The sequence below is a fragment of the Geotrypetes seraphini genome, chromosome 4 (genome assembly GCF_902459505.1).
Source record: "Geotrypetes seraphini chromosome 4, aGeoSer1.1, whole genome shotgun sequence".
Taxonomy (NCBI): Eukaryota; Metazoa; Chordata; class Amphibia; order Gymnophiona; family Dermophiidae; genus Geotrypetes; species Geotrypetes seraphini.
Window position 1 is genome coordinate 221,959,597 of NC_047087.1, and position 27,074 is coordinate 221,986,670.

At 40.2% G+C, this 27,074-nt stretch overlaps 1 protein-coding gene across 2 annotated transcripts in view; it reads left to right on the forward strand.

The window, feature by feature from the left end:
* Positions 1–12,378, forward strand: part of ZCCHC24 (zinc finger CCHC-type containing 24) — a 317,690-nt gene extending 305,312 nt beyond the window's left edge. Inside the window, exon 4 of one of the 2 annotated variants that reach the window (XM_033943625.1) lies at positions 6,769–6,883. In XM_033943625.1, coding sequence (XP_033799516.1) covers positions 6,769–6,864 — 96 coding nt within the window. In that variant the 3' untranslated portion in view covers positions 6,865–6,883. Of the gene's footprint in view, positions 1–6,768; positions 6,884–9,030 lie in introns of those variants that run through there. The other variant, XM_033943624.1, reaches the window with a different exon arrangement.
* The last annotated feature ends 14,696 nt before the right edge of the window (positions 12,379–27,074 follow it).

Here is a 27,074-nt window from a genome sequence, read left to right on the forward strand (position 1 = left end):
AGAGTGAATACACAGATATGTACAGATAAAGAGGGACTTACCCAACAAACTTCAGAAATGGGATTCCTAGAACTAGGTTACCTGTGCAGGTTTTCAGGTGTTCAGAAAATTGTCTTTAGGCCTAGGTTTAATTGTAAATGTACCTTAGACACCTAGGAGGGAATTCATCAAAAGGCGGAAAGGTTTCGCCATTTACTGTGCCTTGATGCCCTGTGAGATTCAGCAACCTCTGGTATCCTGGTACCACAGGTTCCTAAATCCCATCTTATGGGGAAAATACTGCTTGCTAGCCACCTCATAAGCAGTGTTATTCCGTGGCCCAGGAGCAATGGGCTATGCAAAGCCACTGCCCGATGCTCCTGTCCTGTATCGCTGGGTCCTCCACATGGACTTAAACTCCACCCTCCAATATACTGCCCCACTCAGGCCTTCCTCCCTAGTGGCTACATTAGTGTCATCATGGGGGTCCAGTGGGGATAGTCTGGGGTCCGGGGCTCTTCAACTAGAAATGATTCCCAATAACTCCTGGCCACTCTGCTGCCATCCTCAAAATGGCACCCCTAGCAGCAGTCTTTAGTGACTACCACTAAAGGTCATATTTCCATATAATGGTTTAAGGTAGTTTATGTTTAATTAAAACTTATTATACCACTTGAGCATACGACAGATCTAAGTGTTTTACAATTTTAAAAATTTCAATATAATAGAACTTCAATAATAATAGGAAAGACCTCAAAACCAAATAAACCAAAAAAAAAACACATCACATTTGTCTTAAAAAAAGATACCACTGTCCTTAAAATAAAAAAAAAACAACTAAATCTAATATTAAATTAAATCTGAATGTAGCCTAGGGGTGCCATTTTAAGGATGGCACCAGAGTGGCCAGGAGCAAGGGTATTGCTCATGGCTGAAGAGCCCCAGACCCCAGACTACCCCCACTGGACTCCAGAGGATCCTCCCAGGCTCCCCAGACCACCCACGCAGCCCATCAATGATGAGATTTAGGTAGCCACAGGAGGGGTGTGCCTGAAGAGGCAGTAAATTGGGGGGAAGGAACCAGTGCCACAGGCCTGGCACATTGAGCCGCAGCTTTGTGTGGGGTTATTTTACCATGACTTGCAGTGTATCACAGCAAGTTGCATTAGGCCATTTGCATAGTAATGAGATATAAAACCCACATTTGCAGTTTTGCATTCATAACTTAATAACACACAGCGACTCGACTATTGCCGCTCTGTGGGGTCCTTTTATTGAGGTGCACTAACCAATTTAGCGCTAAAGGCTAATGCGCGCATGCTAAATTGGTTATAGCGCCTTAGTAAAAGGGACCCCCTATGTATAGAAAAGCAGCACTAGGGCTTTTTAAGTTGCAGTAAGGTCCAGTTACATAAGAACATAAGAAGTTGCCTCCGCTGAGTCAGACCAGAGGTCCATCCTGCCCAGCGGTCCGCTCCCGCGGCGGCCCATCAGGCCTAATTGCCTGAACAGTGTCCCTGACTAATTTTGTAACTGCCTCTAATCCTCTAATCCTATCCCTATAACCTACCTCTACTCTTATCTGTACCCCTCAATCCCTTTGTCCTCCAGGTACCTATCCAACCCTTCTTTGAAGCCCTGTATCGTGCTCCTGCTTATCACATCCTCCGGTAGCGCGTTCCATGTATCCATGTTACCGTGAATTACAACCCTAATGCTGCTTGATGAATTCCCCCCTTATGGGATAATTCTATAAATTAACACCAAGATATAGGTGTCTCAATTTAGCACCAGTTCTGTAACAGCACTTAGGAATATATAAATCATTATGGATAATTAGCAAAAAGCCACACTTACATGCCAAAATTTAGATGCACCCATTTACATGAGGTCCTTGACCAGAATGGAGCTGGGTAGGTATAATATTCAGCTGTTCTCCCTCTGACTGCAAGTCCTCTCCTCTAGATCTTCTAACTCAGTGTTCTTCAACCTTTTTATTCCTATGGACCGGCAGAAATAAAATAATTATTTTGTGGACCGGCATCAGTCTGCAGTTGTGGGCCATCTGTAAGCCTTCCCTCTGGTGTTGCTACATCAGAGAGAAGGCTTCCAGTTCAGGTGCAGGATGTGTGTAGGAGCCACTGCCTGTGGCTTTGTGCACTGAGTCAGTGAGGAAGAGGAAGAGGGAGCTGGCCAGAAGATAACGCTGCATCAATTGCACCACGAACTGGCGGTTGGAGAACACTGTTTTGGGCCTGATGTACATGCCGGCCCTGTGGACCGGCAGGAAATTTCTGTGGACCGGCACTGGTCCATGGACCGGTGGTTGAAGAACACTGTTCTAACTAGTTATAGACTGTTCAGTCATCTCCTCAAATGTTATTCAGATGAAAGAAGGTATAGTCTTAAAAACCTCCTAAGCCTTTATCCTTGGCCTCAGTCCCATGCCCTTCAAGCTCAGGAGCCCCTTTGCTTCTTTTGCCAGCAGTTAGGACTTGGCAGTGACCTCTGGATTACTCTGGAAGAAAACTATTTCTTCCCTTCAAATTCTTCCCCTTTTATTAACTCTGATACCTCATCCAGACATGCCAAGTTACACATATTGTGTGGCACATGTATATGGACTCCTTCTCCAGCTCACATGCCTTCTTGGGCTCCTGGCTGCTCCCCAACCATACAGTCTGACTGCCTCTTGTGCCATGGCCAGACACATGCTTATCCCATTGAGGGGAGGGAAGAAAGTGACAGAAGGGAGACGGAAAGATGCTGGCACTTAGGGAAGGGGGCAGGAATAAAGGAAGCAAGATGGCTGACCCTTTGGATAGAGAGTGAACAGGAGGGAAGGAAGAGAGATGAAGTGATGCTGGCCCCGGGGCTGGGGGCACGGTATGGGAGTGTGAGGATGTTTCATAGTTTATTAAAATTTTGATTAAACGCTAATCATAAGATTCAAAGCATTGTACATTAAAATAATACATGAAAATTAAAAGAAAAGGGGAATTAATATCGAAAAACAGACAAGACCTACCACGGACCAAGCAAACACAACATATAGGGTAGGATAGTAAACAGAAGGAGACAAGGGAGAACTACAATTTTTGAAGATAAAGAAAGCAAAAAAGGAAAAAACATTAGGGAAGTGAATGGCATAGAGACAGGTATCTCTAAAAGCACTCATAAGAACATAAGAATTGCCATACTGGGACAGACTGAAGGTCCATAAAGTTTAGGGCTCCTTTTACAAAGCCGCGCTAGCGGTTTTAACGCATGCGCCGGATTAGGGCACGGTAGCCAAAAATCTATCGCCTGCTCAAAAGGAGGCGGTAACAGCTAGCGCGTGCGCTATTTCACACGTTAAGGCCCTAGCGCAGCTTTGTAAAAGGATCCCTTAGTATTCTGTTTCCAACAGTGGCCAACCCAGATCCCAAGTACTTAGCTAGATCCCAAGTAGAAAAAGAGATTTTATGCTGCTTATCCTAGGAATAAACAGTGAATTTCCCCAAAACATCTCAATAATGATCTTCGGACTTCTCTTTTATAAAATTATCAAAACCTTTATTATTATTAATAAATTTTCAATTACAAATCAAGTATACACTTGTACAGAAAGTTGTTAGGCAAAACATTAATATTTCAAAGTATATGACTTTACACCTTGATATTTTAGAACAGAAGAATACATTTTTTAGCTAACAAGACTTAAGTCCTGCATTTTTGGATCCAAGATTTCAAACAAGCGAGAAATTAGGAAAATATATCTATCTTAGAATATGCTATACATAGTGCTGAAGTAGGAGTAACTTATTAATTTATAGAGCACTACATCCATTCAGGATAAAGCCAGGAAAGCAGTCAACTGTTGAGGTTCAAAGAAAACATATTTAACTGAGCAGTGACAAATAATATACTTTCAAGGATGTCTAAGATAAAATGTAGCCCCCATCAGGATGACCCCTGGTTTCAAAAGAAGAAATTCCCTGTGTCGGTTTTGAGTTTCTTTGGAAAGGTCAGGATATATTTGAATTTTACATCCAAGAAATTCTTTCTGTCTGTTTTTAAAGAAAAGCCTCAATAACCATACTTTATCGAAAGAGCTACTGTTAATATCAATGTGGAAGATGTTACTATATCCTTATCAGACGTTTCCAAAATTTCAGATACATTCAATGGTGCTTGATCAGATTCTTTTCCTGTGATTGAGGCCCATTTTTATTTGGTAGGTAATACACTTGAGAAAATGGGGGTAAGGTATCTTCTGGGACCTGTAGAACTTCTAACAAGTATCTCCTAAGCAACTCCTTAGGAGTTACCGCCATTAGTCTGGGAAAATTAATAAGTCTCAGATTGTTATTGCGTGAATTGTTCTCAAGCATTTCCAACTTCCTTCTAAGGTTCACATTATCTTTAACTAGGGCCTCCTGTAATTGTTTAGACAATAATAAGTCTTGGTCAAGCTTTTGAACAGAGGATTTTGAAACTGTGAGATCTTCTTTTAAGTCTTTAAGCTCCTTAGTATGTTGAATCAACTTAGGCTCTATATACTGGAAATTGGGGCTAATAGTTTTAGCAAAATTAGTCATTAAATCTTACCTCTCCCCTTCGACATCACTATGGAAATCTGGCCACAAAAGCCCCCGGGAAGAAAAAAAGTAGGAGCAGAGCGGTTCAGGTACTTCTCAGCACATCTTAGCCCTGGCCATCTTGGATTCCCCCCCACCCCCCGCCTCATGAATCTTCCTAGCAAAACCTTTTTTAAACCCTGCTAAGCTAACTGATTTCACCACATTCTCCAGCAACGAATTCCAGAGTTTAATTACATGTTGTGTGAAGAAATATTTTCTTCAGTTTGTTTTAAATCTAATACTTAGTAGCTTCATTGTATACACTCTAGTGAGATTCACATCTACCCTTTCTACTCGACTCATTATTTTATAGAACTCTATCATGTCACTCCTGAGCTATCTCCTCTCCAAGCTGAAAAGCCCTAGCCGCTTTAGCCTTTCCTAGAGAAGTCATTCCATTTTCATCACCCTTTGTACCTTTTTCTAACTTCGTTATATCTTTTTTGAGATACTGCAACCAGAATTGCACACAGTATTCAAGATGCAGCATTATTTGGCTTTGTTTTCTATTCCTTTCCTGATAAATTCCTAACATTCTATTTGCTTTCATAGCCACTGCCACTCATTGAGATGAGGATTTCAACATATCCTCAACGATGACACCTAGATCCTTTTCCTGGGCAGTGACTCCTAATATGGAACCCTGCATCGGGTTCCTCTTTCCCACATGCATCACTTTGCACTTGCTCACATTAAAAGTAATCTGCAATTTTAATGTCCAGTCTCCCAGCCGCACAAGATCCTCTTGTGATTTAACAACTTTGAACATCAGCAATTTTAACTCTTTATATGAAGCCACGTTCGTGTTTTTTTTATCGCAGCCATGGTGGTAAAAGTTCTGATGCTCATAGGCACTTTTAGTGCCGCAGCTGGGGATAGAAAAGCCTAATGCAGTTTCATAAAATAGGGGGGTTAATTATCTCACTAGTTATTCCCATCTCTAGATTATTGATAAATATGTTAAAATGAAGCCATCCCAGTACAGAGCCCTGGAGAATCCCACTGTTGACCATTTATTGACCATATATTGCCTCCCCAGTTTTCAAAGGATACTGTTGGTATGTGATTGTGTTGCAACTGAAGATGTTTTTTTATGTATTTTGTCTGGAACTATTGTGAATGTTTTACTGTGAACCGCTTAGAGCTAGGCGGTTGATAAATTTTAGAAATTAATAAATAAATTAAAAATAAACTACTCTCTGTTTTATATCTTTCAACCAGTTCTTAGTCCATAATAGGACTAATTTCCTCAGAAGTCTTTCATGAGGTACTTTGTTAAACACCTTTTGAAAATCCAAATACACAATATCATCTGGCTCACCTTTATCCATAAGTTCATTCACCCCTTCAAAGAAATGCAGTAGATTGGTGAGGCAAGATTTCCCCTGACTAAATCTATTTTGGCTTTCTCTCATTAATCCATGCTTATGCATATGTTCTATCATTTTGTTCTTTATAATAGTCTCTACCATTTTGCCCAGCACTGATGTCAGACTTGCCGGTCTATAATTTCCTGGATTACCTCTGGAACTCTTTTAAAAAATCAACGTCACATTGGCCACCCTCCAGTCTTCCAGTACTATGCTGGATTTTAAAGAAAAATGACAAATTACTAACAATAGCTCTGCAAGTTCATTTTTCAATTCAGTCAGCACTCTGGGATATATACCATCCGGTACAGGCAATTTGCTACGGTTCAATTTATCAAATTGACCCATTACATCTTTCAGTGTTACAGTTAAGCCACCATACAGCAGGTGGTACTAACTTGCCATGGTACAGGCTGAGTCAAGGAGGGGCGGGGCTCAGACCAGGCTGGACTTAAATACCCTGAGGTAGTATAGAAAAGAAGAAGCCCTGAGTGTGTAGAGGCTTCCAGAGGTGCTGTATTAAGCAGGATGGGGGGGAGGCTTAAAGCTTTACAGTTTGTTTTGTTTTTCCTGCAACGAAGGACTTCTTGTTGCTTTAGAGTTTTAATCTTTTCTTTAGAACTTATGAAGTAATGTTTTATATGTATTACTGGGAATATTACTGTTTGTAAAATGATGACAATGAGATGCCTATTGAAAGAATTGTGTTTTACTGGGTGCAGTTTTTAGAAAGGCCTGTATGCATTTTCATCCCATTTTGAATCTTGTTTCTGTACCTTATATTTGACCACTTCAAGAGACACTTCCCATGCCCTACTTGCTGCTCAGCTGGAGTGGAGTGCAGTGAAGTAAGAATAAAGATAACATCGACTGATAAGAAATGGGGGTCATGACTGCTGCAACAGATACTGCCTCATGACTGAAACTCAACCATTTATTCCATCCAGAGGTGGTTTCTGGATTGGAGAGTGCAGTGCTGAGCATGAGAACATGAGAGATTCACCCAGACTTCAACATCTCGACCTGTGAGCACAACCTGAAATATCTGGACCTAGTCTGCACTGGTCACAGCTTTCTTAAGAGAGCACGGAAACAGTCTTGCTTGAAGTGAAAAGTTTTGTTAACTTGTTTCCATAGGTGCAGTAAGCTCATGACAGGACAAAACCAAAAAGTATATTTAAATGTAAAAATGTATAAGAACAGTATTTTATGTGGATAAGATATTGGAATGAGGAATTATTTCACACATATTAATGTAATCAGTTATTGTAGAGTTGCTTCCCTCAACAATTGAATATGATATTATAGCAAACTGTGATAACATCCTGCACCCACTTGCATAGGATTGCCACACATGGAGGTAAATCAGTAATTCCTCATGGAATCAGAGGGGGGAGGCTGAGGGCAATAATAGTATTAAGCAGGATAATGGGGGGGAGGGCATAACCCAATATGTATGAGACACCAGTATATATATAAATAAAAGATGAAATTGAAGGATTTAGAAATGCTTCAGAGTTAAAATAAAAAGAATATTGCTTGGTTAGATGTTTGATCCAGCTACATCCTGTTCCATTAACAGAAAATAGGAAGTGCCTAAGGGATCAGGTCAGTGTGCCCTAAATGAACGTTGTTAGAAGATGTACAATGCACTGAAATAGAACACCCCCTCTATTACTGACAGGGGTGAAATTAAGTATCATGTGATGACTAAAGTCATTATTGTTACTAGGGAAAATTATTATTGAAAGAAATCATGTAATCATAACTAACCAAAAGAACATTGCTGGAGTATGCAATTTATCATTGGACCTTAATAAAGCAATTGCAATTCAATTGGAAGATGTACCAACTACATATATTTAATAATGAATTAAGTGATGTCATAAACCCAATAAAATAACCAGTCACTTGTAATTTGGGGAGATTCTTTGTTGGTACCCTACCAGTTAGTAGGATGCCAAGAACTCCCAAGGCCTTGAATATTTAAACTATAAATTTTGTGTCTGATAATTATTTCCTTGGACTCCTCCAGAGATGGAAGTAAGGGCTGAGGGGTGTAACACCTGTTCATGTAGGTATTCAGAGCAAACAACTCTATTCTAAGCTAAGCAAAAGTACTTGAGGAGACGATTAGGGGGAAGCAGTGTGGCTCTAGTTTAAAGCTCCATAATTTGTGTATATGAACACTATCAAGGTAGGAGATACATTTTATAATAAAATTAATTCAATTCAAAGTTATTATACCAGTCATGGCTGAGTGGTTAAGGCGATGTTCTCAAACTCTATTCGGGTCTGCCTGTGCAGGTTCAAACCCTGCTAACTATGGGGCTGCTCATTCATCTTACTATTTTATGCTGGATTTTTCTTTTATTTGTTTCTAATTGTTTGTTGTATGTGCATTATCCTGTTTATACTTTTTTATGTATTTGCTGTGACCCACTTTGGGAAAGGTGGGATACAAATAAATAAACTATAAGAGTCTTTTTATAAAAAAGAATGGAGTCGGTCCAAAGGAATGCATAACACATACAGGGACAGATTAAAGACTCAATATGTACACTTTGGAGGAAAGGCAAGAAGGGGAGCTATGATAGAGACATTTAAATACGTATGTGGCATAAATGCGTGAGTCTCTTTCAATTAAAAGGAAACTCTAGAATGAGGGGACATAGAATCAAGGTGAAAGGGGATAGATTTAGAAGTAACATCAGAAAATGCTTTTCATGGAAAAGATGGTAAATCCTTAGAATGACCTCCCAGTGGAGGTGGTGGAGACAAGAAATGTGTCTGAATTCAAGAAAGCTTGGAACAAGTACGTTGGATCTCTAAGGGAGAGAAAGAGATAGTAGATGGCATGGCTAGACAGACTATATAGGCCATATGATCTTTATCTGCCTTATTTTTCCTAAATTGTTCATCCATTAAAATAAAACAAAAAAGAAAAACCCAAACAAAACATAAATCTCCATACTTCCAGCAAAGTGATTGTGAAATTTAAAATGTGCTGAGAATCCATGGTTAATAACAAGGATTTCCTCTGCTTGTTTTCCCCACAGAGACCCCTGGAAAAACCTGACGGCCTGGATGTTTCTGACCAGAGCAAAGAGCATCCTCAGCACCTGTGTGAAAAGTGCAAAGTCTTGGGTTACTACTGCCGCCGTGTGCAATAAACTGATACAGGAATGATCTTCTTCCATCAACACTCTGCCTCTGTCCCCTCAAGCCTTGTAAGATTACTGGGCAGTGTGCCAGTGACAGCACCAATAGAATCTAAAATCTTGCCAATGTTACCTGTCTATAAACTAATAATATCCCTTACAATTACTAGAATGTAACACTCTTTCTTTGTACACATAAATATGAAATACCTAATATAGTATTATAGTCTTTGAAAAGGGTTACCAATAGTGTTAACAATGAAATCACTGCTGTGGTTTCAATTGATGATTTGTTTACACGGTTCCTAGGTCTTGGTCTGGTAAAAATGAAATGAAGTGCTGGGGGACGTTATTTTACTTCTTGTGTTACTTTTTATTCAGAAATAGACCCACGTATATATTTTTATTATTATTCACTAGACTGAAAGTACACAAAATTTACTGTGAATAATGGGGATGTTGAAGGATGAAATTCTCCCCAATCCCCAACATAAAGACTAGTTTGTTTTAATATTTATAATCTTTGAAAGCCACTTTCTGAACTTTTTATTGTATTTTTGTTATCTCTTGTGCTGAGTTGTTCATGTATAATGTCTGTACAAATTGTAGCTAAGGAGGGTAGTCCAGGCGGACAAGTTATTTTTTCCTATTTCGTAAAATCTGTTTCTTAAGTCTAGATTTAGGGAAAACGTGGTCAGTTGTGCCTTGTTGTCCCATCCCAGAAGTAAATAACCTTCAAACAGAAGTTTTTTGTAGAAAGGCATCATAATCATGGTGAAGAGAGAGATTTTGAAATAAGTCTTTGAAATGTGTTATGTTTTTAAAGAGAAGCTAGCGAAGAGAACCACAGATTACATTACTTTACATGGTGTCTTCTATCTCGCCAATATCTTTCAGTTCACCAAATGTTGCTATGAGCTTCATTGATTCATTCTGGTTATCTACATCTTTCTACCACTAGGTAGATGATTTTTTTCTTCTGTTCTCTCTCTTTCTGCCTCTCACTAAAAGTTATACAAGGTGAGCTGGGATTCCCAGTTAGGAAAATAATGATATAAAACCTTTTATGACTTTACTGAGGCCAGCCATGTATGTCCATGTAGCATCGAACCGCCAACTCTTTTGCCAAATAACCATACTCCAGGGTCCAATGCAAAGCATTTCAACCAAACCAGAGAACAATGACAGAAAATTTATTTTTTTGTAGTAACGAGGAAGGGTGTGGGCACCCACCTTTTATGCTTCAGGTGTTTTCTAGGACTTGGTGTCAAGTATTCTGTATTTCAGTGGTCGGACAATATAACAGTAAGCTCTTCCTGATAATTCCCTGCTCAGGCATGCCCCAAAAGGACTCATAGATTACAAAACAGAAGCTTCATGGAACACAGAATAAAAAAGAGGAATTTTATGTTTTAAAATTGCTTTCAAAATAATTTTATATAAACTGTCATGCAACGTTTGTTGGGGGAAAAAAACCCATTATGACCATTTCTATTTATGTAAATTATAAATTGACAGATTGGTTTTGCACATATTGACCACTTCTGTAGAAAAGTAGATTCTTACTAAAAGTATTTATTGCCAGGTTTTGAAACAAGAACCGTTTTAATTTGTGTTGAAATGTAATTGGTTGTTCATTGTCCCAAGTCATGCCAATCTCATCAGTTAACATTTTCTTTTTAATCATGATGTTAATCTTGATGTCTTAGCCATTGGTTGGGACACCAACAGTTTTCTGACATAGGAAAATTAATATAATTGGGGTGAATTCAACAGGATTAAACTTGGCTGGTGCCAAGGTAAATTTAGGGTAATCTGCATAATTGAATCATGATGCATTCAAAAAGTTAACAAGCCAGAAACTCCCTATTATACTTTGGTGCTTAGTAAATGCATAGACATATTTTAATCTTTTAATCTCTGTGCCTTGTAGAATTTTTCTATACAAACCTGATAACTGTAAGTGATGATAGTTGTGAGACCTAATGCCTCACAGACATTTTGTGATGAAAACTTAAGTTACAAAATATGAGTGTGCATAGTTAAGTGCATAGTTTTGAAAAGAGTGCGGAGGAATATTACGAGACTGAATGAGTGGTATGATGTTAAAACCAAAGGACTGCCAATCTTTTGTTCTGGGTCATCACCTTGTGCATCCAGATATCAAAGTCCAGCTGCATAAGGGTGATATTGCTCTATCCTTCTTGATACCCTCTTTTCAGGGGTTGTAATGCAACGAAAGTTATTTGCAGGCCAGTTTCTCCAGATGGTGACTGTATGTATGTTCTGGAGGTCATAATGTGCATTGGGATTCTGTATGTACGACAGGCATTACTTTAGAAATGATCTTCACTAAAGTGAATGCCTATACTCAGTACAAACAGGGCAAGTCTATAAACTGGCACCTCAACTTAGGAACCCCAGTGCCTTGCACATAGTGCCAATTCTAAAACAGTATCTTGGTACCAATATTCTGTTATAAAATACTTGTGTATGTTGTCATTCATGCACTCATTGTGGGCAGCCCTCTCATGTCATGTCAATGGCAAGCCAAGTTGGTTCTCCTAAGTGCACCAAGTGACGCACACAATTTATGGTTTTCTGTAAACTATGGGGCTCATTTTCAAAAAAGGTAGACTTCCAAAAAATGGCATATGACACTTGGGCATCTTACTAGTCAAAACATCCAAGTGGCCATTTTCAAAACTGGCTTTTCTAGATGTTTTTCTAGTCGTTTTTTCTCCAGTGTGTCTAAATCTTAAGGGGGCATGTTAGAGACATGTTTAGGCGGGCCTAGGGCTTGGATGTTCTGCAGGAATAATCAAACTTTTAACAAAACCCAAATGACACCATTTAGACCTTTGGGGCTGGGATCTGTTAAAAATGAATCAGGGTCGAAAAAAGTGCCCAAACCGATCAGATGACCATTGGAGGGATTAAGGCATGATCCCCCCTTGCTCCCACAGGTGTCACCAACCCACTCTCACCACCCAAAGATGTGAAAGAAGCAGTACATTCGGGCCTGAATTACAGCTTCAGATGGCCACACAGACACAGCTCAGCAGATCAGAGGGGCATTCTAAGGGGTACTACAGTGAACATGACTTTAAAAAGTCCCGGGTACATGTCACTATAACATGCTTATAGTGTATGGTGAACCCTCCAAAATCCACCCATGACACCTGCAGACGGTGACGGGACTAAATCGCACGAGACAACGGCGGGCAGACAACTGAGCGCAAGGTTGACGGCGTGCCGAAGAAAGCACTATTTTAAAGGGTTCCGACAGGGGGTGTGGGGGGCAACCCCTCTACTTTACTTAACAGACATTGCGCTGGCGTTGTGAGGGATTTGGGGGGGTGGAACCCCCCACATTATACTTAAAACTGAACTTTTTCCCTAAAAAACAGGCAAAAAGTTTGGTTTCAAGTATAATGAGGGGGGTTAAAACCCCCCAAACCCCCCACAACGCCAGCGCGATGTCTGTTAAGTAAAATAGGGGGGTTCCCCACCAACACCCCCCCGTCGGAACCCTTTAAAATAGTGCTTTTCTTCGGCGCACCGTCAACCTTGCGCTCAGTTGTCTGCGTGCCGTTGTCTCGCGCGATTTTGTCTATGAACCCCTGCAGACATAAAGCAATTTGTCTGTCAGGTATTATGTACAGTCTTTTTCTTTTGAATTTTTTGCAGGGAAGCGTTATCTAACTAGTACATTTGCAATAATAACAATCTGTCATTCTTTTACACTGTTAGTTAAATGAGTCAACACACCCTTTTGAGTGTAAGAACACAACAACCTAATTTTCTGTTTCTTTAATTCAAAGAACAGATGCAACTGTGCTAATAGGAGAGTCTGCTAGTTCATCAGTCTCTTACCCCTCTTTTACAAAGATGCGCTAAGCTGTTTAGTGCGTGCTAAATATTAGCGCGTGCTAAACACACGCTAACGCGTGCATGTTATCCTATGGATGCATTCGCGGTTAGCACACGCGTTGATTCAGCACGTGCTAAATCCACACTAAAACACTTAGCGCGCCTTTGTGAAAGAGGAACTTAGTCGATAGACGTGCAATATTATTGAACCTGAGCTTAGGGCATTGCAATTAATGAGACAGTATTGAATCTGGCTTTATTAGTGCCCATTTGATAGCATTTTCTTTATATGAGGGAGAATTTCTGAGTGCCTTCAAGAATGAATAGGACAAGCACTGTTTTATATATAAATACATTTTAGTTTTACAGTGGTACCTCGGAATCCGAATGTCCTAGAACTTGAACGACTTGGAAACCGAACTCTGTAGTAAATTTTGTCTTGGAATCCGAACTCTGCTTTGGAATATTTGTTCATATTTTACCTTAAAATCCGGTGTATTTCCTGTTAAAATTTGAGTTTGTGGGACCCAGGAACGGATTAATCCAGTTTCTATTATTTTCAATGGGAAAAATTGTCTTGGAACTCGAGCGCTTTGGAATTCGAACGGGGTTCTGGAACGGATTAAGTTTGGATTCCAAGGTATCACTGTATATTTATCAATTTACAGCATATTTACAAGCAATATATTAGAGCTGGGTTTTGATTAGTTTTATTAATTTAATAAAATCAAAAATACCTGGTGAATTTATAGGTAAAACATAGCTGCTAGCGGGATCCATCAAATAAAAGCACAACAGCTTATCTGTTTAAGAAATTCCTAACTGATTCCTCTATTTTAAATTGGCGATTGTAAACGATGAAGCTTGTCATTTAATACTCTTTTCATGTCCTACAATTATTTCTGTAAACCGAGTCGAGCCCTATTGTAGAGATGAATCGGTATATAAAACCAAGGATTGGTTTGGAACGCCGAAGCCAGCTTTTCTCTGTGGTATGTACCTTCCCCTCATTACCTATGGAGTATTTTACTAAGTTGCTGGCCAGTGAGTAGAACTAGAAGGAAAAACCTCCTCTTTGGAGGAGCTTTTAACAGTAGGTGGTGGTTGAAGCTGTCCCCCAGGCCCTAAGGGCTCCTTTTACAAAGGTGCGCAATCATTTTTAGCATGTGCTAAAATGCCCCGCGCACTAGCCGCTACCGCCTGCTTTTAAGCAGGCGGTAGTTTTTCAGCTAGCACGCGCTAATCTTGTGCGCGCGCTAAAAACGCTAGCGTACCTTCTTAAAAGGAGCCCTAAGTAGCACCTTCTTGGCCGCAAGCCTGAATTTCAGTGGACCCTAGAACCTACTGGTATTACTAATTATAGGGCTAAATAAAACTAATCGATTCATTCTGAAGGTGAATTACATAATAAGAAACAATGCTTTCTACATAAAAGAACAAGAGGGCATTCAGAAAAATTGGAAGGGGATAGATTCAAAACAAATGCTAGGAAGTTTTTCTTTACTCAGCGGGTGGTGGATACCTGGAATGCGCTTCCAGAGGACGTAATAGGGCAGAGTACGGTACTGGGGTTTAAGAAAGGATTGGACAATTTCCTGTTGGAAAAGGGGATAGAGGGGTATAGATAGAGGATTACTGCACAGGTCCTGGACCTGTTGGGCCGCCGCGTGAGCGGACTGCTGGGCGCGATGGACCTCGGGTCTGACCCGGCAGAGGCATTGCTTATGTTCTTATGTTATGTACTCTGTTATCACACTTGGATAGAATAAAACATTACAAGGGAACACATGATAAACAAAATAACTAAGACAGTGAGCCCATTAAAGTCAATATTGTCACCTGCCTGATTTTCAATTCAGTTCTTTTCTTTTTTTTTAATCCCTTTTTCTGTTTTTTTGTTCCCAACTACTTTAACTCTTAATTTTTACTTGTAGGCTTTTCGTATTGGTAACTGATAGGAAATATTAATGTTCTGTTTCTAAAATTTGTAGACCATCAGATCAATATTCAAAAGCATTTATGTGGTCAGTAGTGCCATCAAGGGCATCAGTATTATTTTTTTTATATAGCTCCTCTTATACGTATATCTTTGGAAGTAGAAGTTGCTAAAGAGGTCATTTTAAAAACTCTACCACAGGTAAACCCTGTTTTACCAGCTGAAAAGTGTTTGTATAAACTGACCCCAGGGATTTACACTCATGTAAAGTAGGAACAGAGAACGGTCATGCCTTCTTTTACGCAAACCAAGGGGGCATCCGTGGAAAATCAGAGGCGGGAAACTGCACGGGGACGCCAGGAAATTCTTTTTCACTGAAAGGGTGGTTGATGGCTGGAATAGTCTTCCACTTCAGGTGATTGAGGCCAGCAGCGTGCCTGATTTTAAGGCCACATGGGATCGACACGTGGGATCTATTCGCAGAGAAAGGTAGGGGAGGGTCATTGGGGCGGGCAGACTAGAGGGGCCGTGGCCCTTATCTGCTGTCTGTTTCTATGTTTCTAGGTGTGTTTGATGAAGGAGTTTGGATAGAGTACGGGCGGAGTCATGAAGTGCACATCTATCTACTGAAATGCATGTGTAACTTTGCACAGACTCCTGAGCAGATTTACATGCACAAGGTATTTAATCATGATTACCACAAGGTTTACGCCGCTATTTTATGTAGACATGTAGGTGCCCATGTTATCTTTATTAAATAGCCGAAAGGAGTTGCTTACTTGGGCATCATACCAAAGCAACTTGTCCTCCATGTATCAGAACGTTATATGCCCCCTCCCCCCACAAAAGGGTGAGTTTTGAAGTGGGGTAAGTGCAAGAAAAACAATCTTATGTGTTAAAGAATAAAATCCAGCCACTGGGAATGTATGAAGTTATAAATGTAAGTGGCAACACCAAAATAATAGGTATACCTTTAGGCAAATAATTGTCCATTTAAAATATACAGTATGTGAATTTTCAGCAACATTTTGCACTGTTGAAAATGCATATAAGTTATTTGAGGAGCCTCAGAAAAGTTCTTAGCTCAACCAACAATGTTAGGGCAGTCACCATCGAGGGCTAAACATTTAGACCAGTGATTTTCCACTTTTTTTGTTCCATATTTTTAGGATGGAATGAAAAAAGTGGAAAATCACTGGTCTAAATGTATAGCCCTCGAAGGAAACTGCCCCAACTTTCCAGCATTCCCTCGTATGTGTAAAATTATATGGTGGCTGCACTGTTGAATATTGATTTCAATGGGTCTTTACTCCTTCCTGCCCGATGCAGCCACCTTGCATTGTAGAAAAGAGAATGACACGGGGACCAATTTTTCTCCTTTCCCACAGGAACTCAATATCCCCATCCCATCCCCGCAAGTTTTGTCGCTATCCCTGGCCCATTCCTGTAAGCTCAGCTTTAACCACACAAATGTTGAACACTTATGATTTTAAAGTGTCTGAGACTTGTGCAGATGAGGACAGAGCGTGCAGGAATGGGGCAGGGACAGGAAAAGAACTCGCTGGGGACGGTGAAAAATTTGTCCCTGTGTCATTCTCTATTGTAGAACAAGCAGCCGCCAACCATAAAATGCATTCCCAGCCATTTAGGTAAAAAAACAAAACAAAAGGGCAGACCTAACAAGAATACGAGAGATCACAAACAGTAATAAAACAATATTTTTTAAAACTGTACATGTAAATTGAAACATCCGTTTCTAATGGACATGAGTTGGGGGAAAAAAGAAACCATAAAATAGTTCTGTTGCTTTATAAAATACATAAAGATCTGTCAGCAAAATCAAAACAAAACCAGACCATGCTAGCAGGGACATAAATTTAAAACTTGCCCATCTGGTGTCACAAGATGTCCTCCTTTTATCGCTCTATCATTAATTATTATCAATTAGGAATCTGCAAATATCCTAGTGCAATATATTGCAAACAGTAGCCAAATGGTCTTTATCAAGACATCATAAGTAGAGAAATGTCTTGTGTAATGTAATAACTGAATACATTGTCTTTCCCGGTACTTTTGAAGCATGATTATAGGAATGTAAACATGACCGTCCTGAATTCTGCTGTTAGTACAACTGCATGATTAAAAGCAGTTTGAGATCCTACTTGGATGAAAGATGCTGTCCTTATGTAGTGAATTAAAAAAAAGGTATGAGATAAATACAGGATCCCTATACAACAAAAAGATGAAATTGAAGCAAAGTGTTAATGATTATCACACTAAAAAAAAAAAAAAAAAAAGCATGGCAGAGTAATCTGCATTGGGCGTCATGTACAACCCCAAACAATAGGATAACCTGCAGCAGCAAATACAATTTTAGTCACCTTACTGGGCAGACTACTGCTTTCCATCCAATCATGGCTGAGAAATTTTATCCACCAGAGATACAAAAGAAATACAATACTCTTAATATATAAATACAAATGAAACAAGAAAACTATAGTTTACATCCACAATAAAAAAAAATGGATCCAAGCATCAGATAACATAATTAAGAACAAAATGGCTTACAAATGGCATCAATACATCATTGGCAGAGCTCTTATACTAGTGCCTTAATATGTTTATATGGGCTTTCTGTGCCCATTGCCCATATCAATGTGCTTATAGGATGGCATTCAGTACTGGAAGGGGGAAGCAAGTCTTATCCCAAGTTTTGCAGGAAAGTGAAGGGATACCGACACTATTTTCTGCTTAAGGAAATTCAAAAACTTTATCTTGGCCCTCATGTGGTCATACCTTAGCAAAATATATAGGCAAATCATATTAAATATTCTAGCAAATCACATGTCCAGGCCGTTTCATAACATAAGCTGAACAGGACTAAAAGGCCGTTTCATAACATTTCTGGACAGGACTAAAAGTGATCTATTCCTGCAAATGATCAATTTTCATAGATATACCAATTCCTACAGAATTATTATATATCATCTATTTTTATAGCACCATGGTTGGTTACAGTGCTGTTCAAAACATTTGCAAAGTTCCTACCACATCTGATTTGAGTACACAGAATTAACATGACTTCATAACGGGGCCTAGGAATTAGAGATATATATGTAGCATGTGCACTAAAAATGTTTACAGAGTGCATAAACCTTCACACTTTAAATATTTATCCTGTTAGTGGCTTATTAAATAACATGGTAATAACCTAAAAGTAAGGAAGATGCACTATCATAGTCTCCCTCCCCTTAAGTCCCTAAACAGCCCTTCTGTGCCAAGCCCCAAATTAAAATGAGTTGGGCCACTCAATCTATAGTTACCTCTGGAACCAGTTGTTGCCATCATTCCTCCCACCCCCAATAGTGGCCCCCCAGAGATGCATTCAAGATCCTCTCTTCTATACCAACACCCATTTCACCCCCCCACTGATCTGTGAAGATCCACTCACTCCTTCTGTAATTCCATCTTCAAAGTCCAACCCCCCTCTTCCCAGTTGCCCTAACTACTCACTGCCTAGCAGCATGCCCTGTGGATTTCATTTCCCCCTCAGCTCACTTCACAGGTAGGAGGATACCTTCATATCTGATGTGAACTCGTGTCAAATTCAAAAATGATACTAGGTGGTAGCAATGTGCACCACATCCAGAAGCCAAGATCATTACATGCGATCATACCCAAGACCCACTCTTTTGTACACAAATGTTCTTCACTCCCTAAACTCTACTGTTCTATCAGGTTTTTGCAGCCCAATTGTATGGCCCTGCATTTTTTTTTTTTTTTTTTAGCATTAAATCTTAGCTGCCAAATTCTGGGCCATTCTTCAAACTTCACTAGGTCCTTTCTCATGTTAGCCACACCATCAAGGGTGTCTACCCCATTACAGATTTTGGTATCATCCACAAAGAGGCAAACCTTACCAGACAGCCCTTCAGCAATATTGCTTGCAAAATATTGAAAAGAACCTGTTCAAGAACCGATGGTTGTTGACTAATCCTGCCACAACCATCTTTCAATTCCGTTGACAGGTGCTTCAGCTGTTGCATTTTGACTGCCAGGTTGTCTGGTGGGAATTCTCTACAGTGGGCAGTAACAGATGGCCTGGTTTTCCCAAACCTGGAACTTGCCCGAGTGTATTAGTCTATAATATAGAATGATCAAATAAATCAGATACTAAAGCAGGTCTGTAAATATGTTTCGCTTAGTGTTCGGAGAGCTGATTAGGATCATAGGTATGTGGAGAGATGTTTGAGGTTTTGGAATGATGTTTAGAGGGACAATCGTGTGCAGTTACTAGATGTATTGATATTAATGTTTACTCGCATATGAAATATTCAACAGTTTTGCTTGCGAATGTGTATTTATCTTCAGTTATACTTGACATAGAATTCCTTTCAGTTTTTTTTTTTTAATACTTATATGTGTGTATTTTGGAAACATTTGCTAGGTGTTAAAATTTGTTGTTTTGAGATTTTTTTTTTTTTAATGGTTGCAGATATGTCTTGTAATACAGATTTGTTATCCAGAAACTCTATGGTAACATTTTTATATAGATATATATATATTTGGGGGCCTTTTTAAAGTATTGTTTTCTAAAGAGCAAAGTTTTAAAATGTTTTCTTGCAACATATAGCTTTCAAAGGGGCCTTATTCACTATGTGGAATGCTAACAAAGCTAAAACTTTTTCTTAAGTGTTTTACAAACTAAGGATATATCCTAAAGAAAATATTTATGGAAGGAAATGTGATTTTGGGGATTTTTTTTTTACAATGCTTTTATCTGTATAAAGTATGCAATGGAAGTACCTTAAGAAGGAAATATTGATGTCTACATAGAATATTATATGTAAGTTGGTACATAATTCTAAGAAGAACTCTTGCAGTTCTCTAAGCCATATGGGGTTTTTTTTTCTCTCAGATGAAAATATTTTCAGTATTAAGTAATCAGAACATTATTCGAGTGTTTAGACTGACGCTATATTAATATACTTATGCAGTTTATTTATATGTGTATTTTGGGACGTTTCACATTTTAAGAAAAGCAACTATAGAGATTTTCAGTATTAGCCACTGAGCTGTGGTATGCTATTATAACCCTGAGAACAGGTTTAGTGCTATGCTTTCAGGACTTCTAGAAAGAGGCTTAACATTGGGTTTTATTGTAACTTTAAGGCTATCATTTTGGGAAAACTGACACTCATGACTGTTTATGAGAAAGGAAAAAAACTGTCAGCTTCACCTGTGTCATAATTGCAAGAGAAATGTTCTCAATAAAAGGACGCAGGAGAGCAGATTTTAGGAAAATTAAACAATCCGAGTAGCTTTAGGGAGTAATATCTAAGATGAAAAATGGAATGGTTAGTATGATTAAAATACTTTATGCATGTGCATGCATTTGAAGTTCTGTTGGAAGCATTAACGCTTAATGTTCATGTAGTCTGATTTTTTTTTCCTTTGGAATTCTTTGTTTTTCTCTAGCCATATTAAAGTGGTAAACCCAGTCCTTACTGTACTGAACCTGAGTTTACTTCAATGGATTGTACTTCACCAACTGTCACTACAGTGGCTTTTAGAGCTAAATTAACAGGCTGTCTGCCATTTTAATGAGTAGCCATTTTATTAACCATTATGTTTTTAACCAGCTGTAATGACTGATATGGTCAGTAACAGTTGTCATTTGTGTATCAGTTTTACTTCTGATTTCTGTAACTAAATGAAAATAAAAACTTTGTACAGCTAAAATCATGGACATGCTCAGAGGTGTAATAGTCACAGATGAGGATTACTTGAGAAATGGTTTAAAGACTGTAAAACCTCTGTTGCGGATTGTCCATAAAATGGCATTCCGACATGTGCCTTATTTGCTTTTATAGTACACGGTCCTTGTATAGTATTATGATATTTTGATGCTGAATTAAAATATTGCCATAAAGCTTCCATTTTGTTATTTCATTTCTTTGTTGCTTGTCAGTTTCTTCCTGTACCTCAGCTCAGAAATAAGGGAACAGAAAGAACTGGCCCTGTTTTGCTATGGTACCATAAACTTGCATTTGCAGCTTGGGGTAGCCCTCTTTCTATAAACCCACTCCCCCATCTCAAACCTGCCATTTTGCAACAGAAGTCCTCTGTCAGGAAAACAAAAATCACAGCCTACTCTGGATTTCCGCTAACACGAAGCCCAAGCCCTACCAACTGAAAAGACTACCATCATCTAGTTGCAAAGTATACATTCACTTTAACTTGTGGATTTTGTAAGATTTTATAACTAACTTGCAGAAATAAGATTGGAATGCATCTTAGGATACTAATGGACAGATTCTGTATATGGTGCCATTATCGGCGGTTGCCTAAAAAGCATCTGTCAATCACATGATGGCGCTGTATACAGAATCACGCCTCTGGGCAAGATAGGTGCCAGAAATGCAGACTAGGGTTTTCCAGGCCTACATTTCTGGCGCTTATCTATGCTGTGAATCATGCCCACACTTCCAATGTTAGCCACACTCATAGTGATGTTAGGTGCCAGAAAACACCTACATAGGCACTTTCCTGCATCTAACACCACTTCCGGTGTTAACCACACCCATAGTGGTGTTAGGTGCCAGAAAACGCCTACATAGGCACTTTCCCGCATCTAACACCACTTCCGGTGTTAACCACACCCATAGTGGTGTTAGGTGCCAGAAAACGCCTACATAGGCACTTTCCCGCATCTAACACCACTTCCGGTGTTAACCACACCCATAGTGGTGTTAGGTGCCAGAAAACGCCTACATAGGCACTTTCCCGCATCTAACACCACTTCCGGTGTTACCCACACCCATAGTGGTGTTAGGTGCCAGAAAACGCCTACATAGGCACTTTCCCGCATCTAACACCACTTCCGGTGTTAACCACACCCATAGTGGTGTTAGGTGCCAGAAAACGCCTACATAGGCACTTTCCCGCATCTAACACCACTTCCGGTGTTAACCACACCCATAGTGGTGTTAGGTGCCAGAAAACGCCTACATAGGCACTTTCCCGCATCTAACACCACTTCCGGTGTTACCCACACCCATAGTGGTGTTAGGTGCCAGAAAACGCCTACATAGGCACTTTCCCGCATCTAACACCACTTCCGGTGTTATCCACACCCATAGTGGTGTTAGGTGCCAGAAAACGCCTACATAGGCACTTTCCCGCATCTAACACCACTTCCGGTGTTATCCACACCCATAGTGGTGTTAGGTGCCAGAAAACACCTACATAGGCACTTTCCCGCATCTAACACCACTTCCGGTGTTACCCACACCCATAGTGGTGTTAGGTGCCAGAAAACGCCTACATAGGCACTTTCCCGCATGTAATACCACTTCCGGTGTTAACCACACCCATAGTGTTGTTAGGTGCCTGAAAACACCACGATTCTGGCACCTTTTATTTAGGCACTGGTGGGTGCTTGAACATCAGGGGTTATGCCATTTCTAATGGCATTTGTCAGTTAACATAGGCACTGGTAGGGCAGCACCTAAGTTTCTGCACCGATTATAGAGTTTCAAGTTTATTAATTATTTCACAAACTACCTATCAAAACCGTCAAGGCAGTTTACACCAAAATTTAAAAACAAAATCGGGGGGGGGGGGGGGGGGGGGAATCAGACTGAAAATACATAAACAAGAAAACACAGTGACTGGAAACATAAGGGAAGGTGGGAGTTTTTGGCAATTCTACCAAAGGGCTTGTTCAACAGATCATTGGATTCGGTCTGAAAAAACCTTCATGTGGGTTCTCTTCATAATAGCAAAGAGGAGATTGTAAACTACAAACCAGTTTATTTATTTATGTTTTGGGATTTATTAACCACCTTTATGAAGAGATTCACTCAAGGCCATATACAGCAAATACAATTCAACATAAAATCTGCAATTTTGTTAACAGCGTAATAAAAATAGTAAAATGACCAAATATAAATATAATGAATAAAGTAAACTCAAAATCAGCAAATTGCAACTTAATAATAGGACTACCATGAAACAGTTTCAAAAATATACACTTTTAAGAGCGCTGAAATTCAAATAGCAGAGATACCATTAATATGTTACTATTCCTATGCTTTTGATTCTACCTCCTTGCAGCTTTCATGTACTCTAATTCTAGAGTTTCTCCTTAATTAAAGCTCATTTTGCTCAGTAATACCTTTCAAATATTTAAAGGTCTGTATTATATCTTTAAAGGTATTATATCTTTAAAGGTCTGTAATATATCTGTATTATACCTTTCTTCCTCCTCTCCCCTAGGATATACATATTTAGTCTCTTTTCATGTGTCTTCTGATGGAGAGTGCTTATTATTTTGGTCACTTTTCCCTGGAATGACTTCAGCCTTTTCATAGTGAGATACAGCCTCCGAAACTGAACACAGGACTCCAAATTAAGCTTCATGTCCAGGCAATATCTGGGAATGTATACAATACACAGAGGATTTAGAATCAGAAAATAATATTAAATATTGAACTAAGGCCAGTACTGGGCAGACTTGCACGGTCTGTGTTTGTATATGGCCATTTGGTGGAGGATGGGCTGGGGAGGGCTTCAATGGCTGGGAGGGTGTAGATGGGCTGGAGTAAGTCTTAACAGAAATTTCGGCAGTTGGAACCCAAGCACAGTACAGGGTAAAGCTTTGGATTCTTGCCCAGAAATAGCTAAGAAGAAAAAATTTAAATTGAATCAGGTTGGGCAGACTGGATGGACCATTCGGGTCTTTATCTGCCGTCATCTACTATGTTACTATGTTACAAAAACACAAAGGGGATTTCAGCTTCAAATAGCGGTTGGTCTGAATATGAGGCTATTTTTTTTTTTCAATTAGATGAGTTGCTTGAAATTATGGCCTTCTGCTTAGCAATTTTAACAAAGCAGTTTTTTGGGGGAAAGAAAACAAACTGAAATGCTGAGGAGCTTTTGAAATGTGTGTGTGTCCTTGTATGTATATTTTGGATGTGAAACCTCAGACTAATTTAGACATTGAAGAACTGAAATATATTTGGTTTCTTTGGCCAAGAAACAAAAGGACCGAGGTTCAAAAGTTTTCCATCACAGGGACATAGCATGAAATAGCTGACACTTTCATGCATTCCAAAAATCAGAAACAGGACAGTTTCCTAACTTAACATATTGATGTTTTCAACATAAAGAACTCCTATGGTGATAAAGCAAAATAAAGATATAGGGGGTAATTTTCAGCAGCAGCAGCAGCAGTCACCATAGTAATCTAAATGTCGGCTGTGGTATTTAAAGTACTACGTAAATTCAGTGATACTATTCAAGTGAAGGCAGTACTTGGAAAAGGGAATTCAGATGGTCGGGTTCAGTGGTCTCAAACTCAAACCCTTTGCAAGGCCACATTTTGGATTTGTAGGTACTTGGAGGGCCTCAGAAAAAAAATAGTTAATGTCTTATTAAAGAAATGACAATTTAGCATGTGGTAAAACTCTTTATAGTTTATAAATCTTTCCTTTTGGTTAAGTCTTAATAATAACATTGTAATTTATAGCTAAAGAGACATATGATCAAGAAACTGTTTTATTTTACTTTTGCGATTATGATAAACATACCGAAGGCCTCAAAATAGTACCTGGTGGGCCGCATGTGGAAATGTCTTCCGGAATCTTCCTATATGCAAAATCAGCTGAACCACTCAAACGAATTTGTCAATTCCTGGTCAACATCAACCAGAAAACTGGAATTGCTTCAACTACACCTTCTAGCTCCTAAAGGGGTTAAATACAGTACAAACACGATTTCAACTCACTCTTCACTTATCTTGGCACCAAGACCCAGAACAATCTCCCAACTTGACATCAGAATGGAAACATTCTATGACAGATTCCAAAAAACATTCTATAACAAAAAATTTAAAACTCTCTTCTTTGAAAGCATATATGCTAAAGACAATCTATAATAATAAAACCCTAGCACGTGCATGCGCTGTTGAACGATCGTGAGTCCTGGTGGCATGAGGTGTGCTTCTGTGTAACTCTTCACGGCGCCTGCGCTAGCTGAAGGCACATGTTCCAGGGACTCCTCCCTCCCGCTGCCACTGCTCTTCAAAGCGGCCTGCTGAGGTTCGCCAGCCGCTGTAGCGAACCTCACAGGCCGCTCTCCACCTTCCCGACATGGTGCTGAAGGAGTCGGGGTTGCCGCTGCCGCCACACTCGGTCTTCTTGCAGCCCCGCCCATCGCCATGAAGGAGGAGATCTGGGCTGATAGGTGAACAATGCAGCCCCTGCTCCAGTTTGAGGAATGGAGGGAGGGTAAGAATGGGAGGGGGGTGGAAACGGAAGGGGGCCATGGGGCAGGCAGGCATTGCACAACAGCGGACCAGGGGGAGAGGGAAAGAGGGCTGCTTTGAGGGGAGGGGGCAGACCGCAATCATCAGAGGGGGAACAGAAGAGGGCCACGGAGCACACAGGCATGGCACAACAGGCAAGGGGCAGGCAGGCATTGCACAACAGGGGACCAGGGGGAGAGGGAGAGGGGGCTGCTTTGGGGGGAGTGGGGCAGACAGCAATCATCAGGGGGGAACAGAAGGGGGCCACGGAGCACGCAGGCATGGCACAACAGGAAAGAGGCAGGCAGGCATTGCACAATAGGGGACCAGGGGGAGAGGGAAAGGGGGCTGCTTTGGGGGGAGGGTGGCAGACAGCAATCATCAGGGGGGGACAGAAGGGGGCCACGGAGCACGCAGGCATGGCACAACAGGGGACCAGGGGGAGAGGGAAATGGAGCTGCTTTGGGGGGAGGGGGCAGACAGCAATCATCAGGGGGGAACAGAAGGGGGCCACGGAGCACGCAGGCATGACACAACAGGGGGAGAGGGAAAGGGGTGTGCTGGGGGGCAGAAAACAATCATGCTTTGCTCTGGAAGGGGGGGGAGACAGAAGGGGGCCACAGAGAGATAGGCAGGCATGATGCAACAGAGAACTACAGGTAGGCAGGGGGGCCAGGGAGAGACACACACAGAATGAATGACAGACAGCCAGACAGCGTCCAAGGAGAGAGAGACAAAGAAAAAACCCAGACAGACATCTGCTCTAGCGCCCGTTAATGTAACGGGCTTAAAGACTAGTTAACTAGATATATGTAGTGTTACTAAATCCACTACTCAGCTCAAGTATTATACCAGTACAGACACGGAACCTTAATCTTCCCTTCCCCATTACTTCATTCCTAATTCTGTCCTCCTTAAACTGCTATAATGTAGGTATACATTCTGTTGTTCCTTATATTGTAAATTGCCTTGAACCTATTTAGGCATAGCATAACTCAGAAATACTGGATTAGATTAGATTTCTATGCTCCCTCTCCCCAACCAACCCAAGCCTTCTTGGTATCTAGTCATAGTTAGCTTCTCTGCTTGTATAAGGCCCTTTTGTGAAATGCCATTTACACATGTGGGTCTCTCTACACATCTAAATTCTGCCATTTACACATGGGAATGCTTCTAAAATATGGGTTAAGTATTCACAGAAATGCACAAGAATATATGCACAGAACATATACACAATGCAGTCAGCGCTGCTTCTGTTATTCAATTAGTTGAGACGTGCCCTTCAACAAACCTAAATGTATCCATATACCTCTGAATTTTATAAACGACGATTTGAGTAGTACATGTAAATTTGGGTGCACATTCAATTTGCATACACAACTTTTAATCGAATAATGAGCCAAATAGCATTGATAACTGGCATCTTAACAAGTAATTATTAGCACTAATTGGTTTTAAGTTTAGGCGTGTAAATTTAGGCACGCAATCTGCACCTAAAATTTATGGGTGGTATCAAAAAGGAGGCACGGAAATGGGGGGGGGGTACTGGGTGGATCAGGGGTGCAAACGGTCACACGGTTTCCATGTATAAACTGCATTCTATAAATAGCGCCTAAGTGTAGGCACTATTTATAGAATAGCACTTAGGTGGGGAGATGGGGTTGACACCAAATTTTTATGCACAATATATGGAATAAAGTCCATAGCAACTGAATATTGCCATAATGGGGGTATTTGCAAAGATAGTGCCTAGTTTTGTCTGGACAGGACGATCCGCATTCTCAGTGGCTGCAGCACAATTATGGAATAAGTCATCAGGGG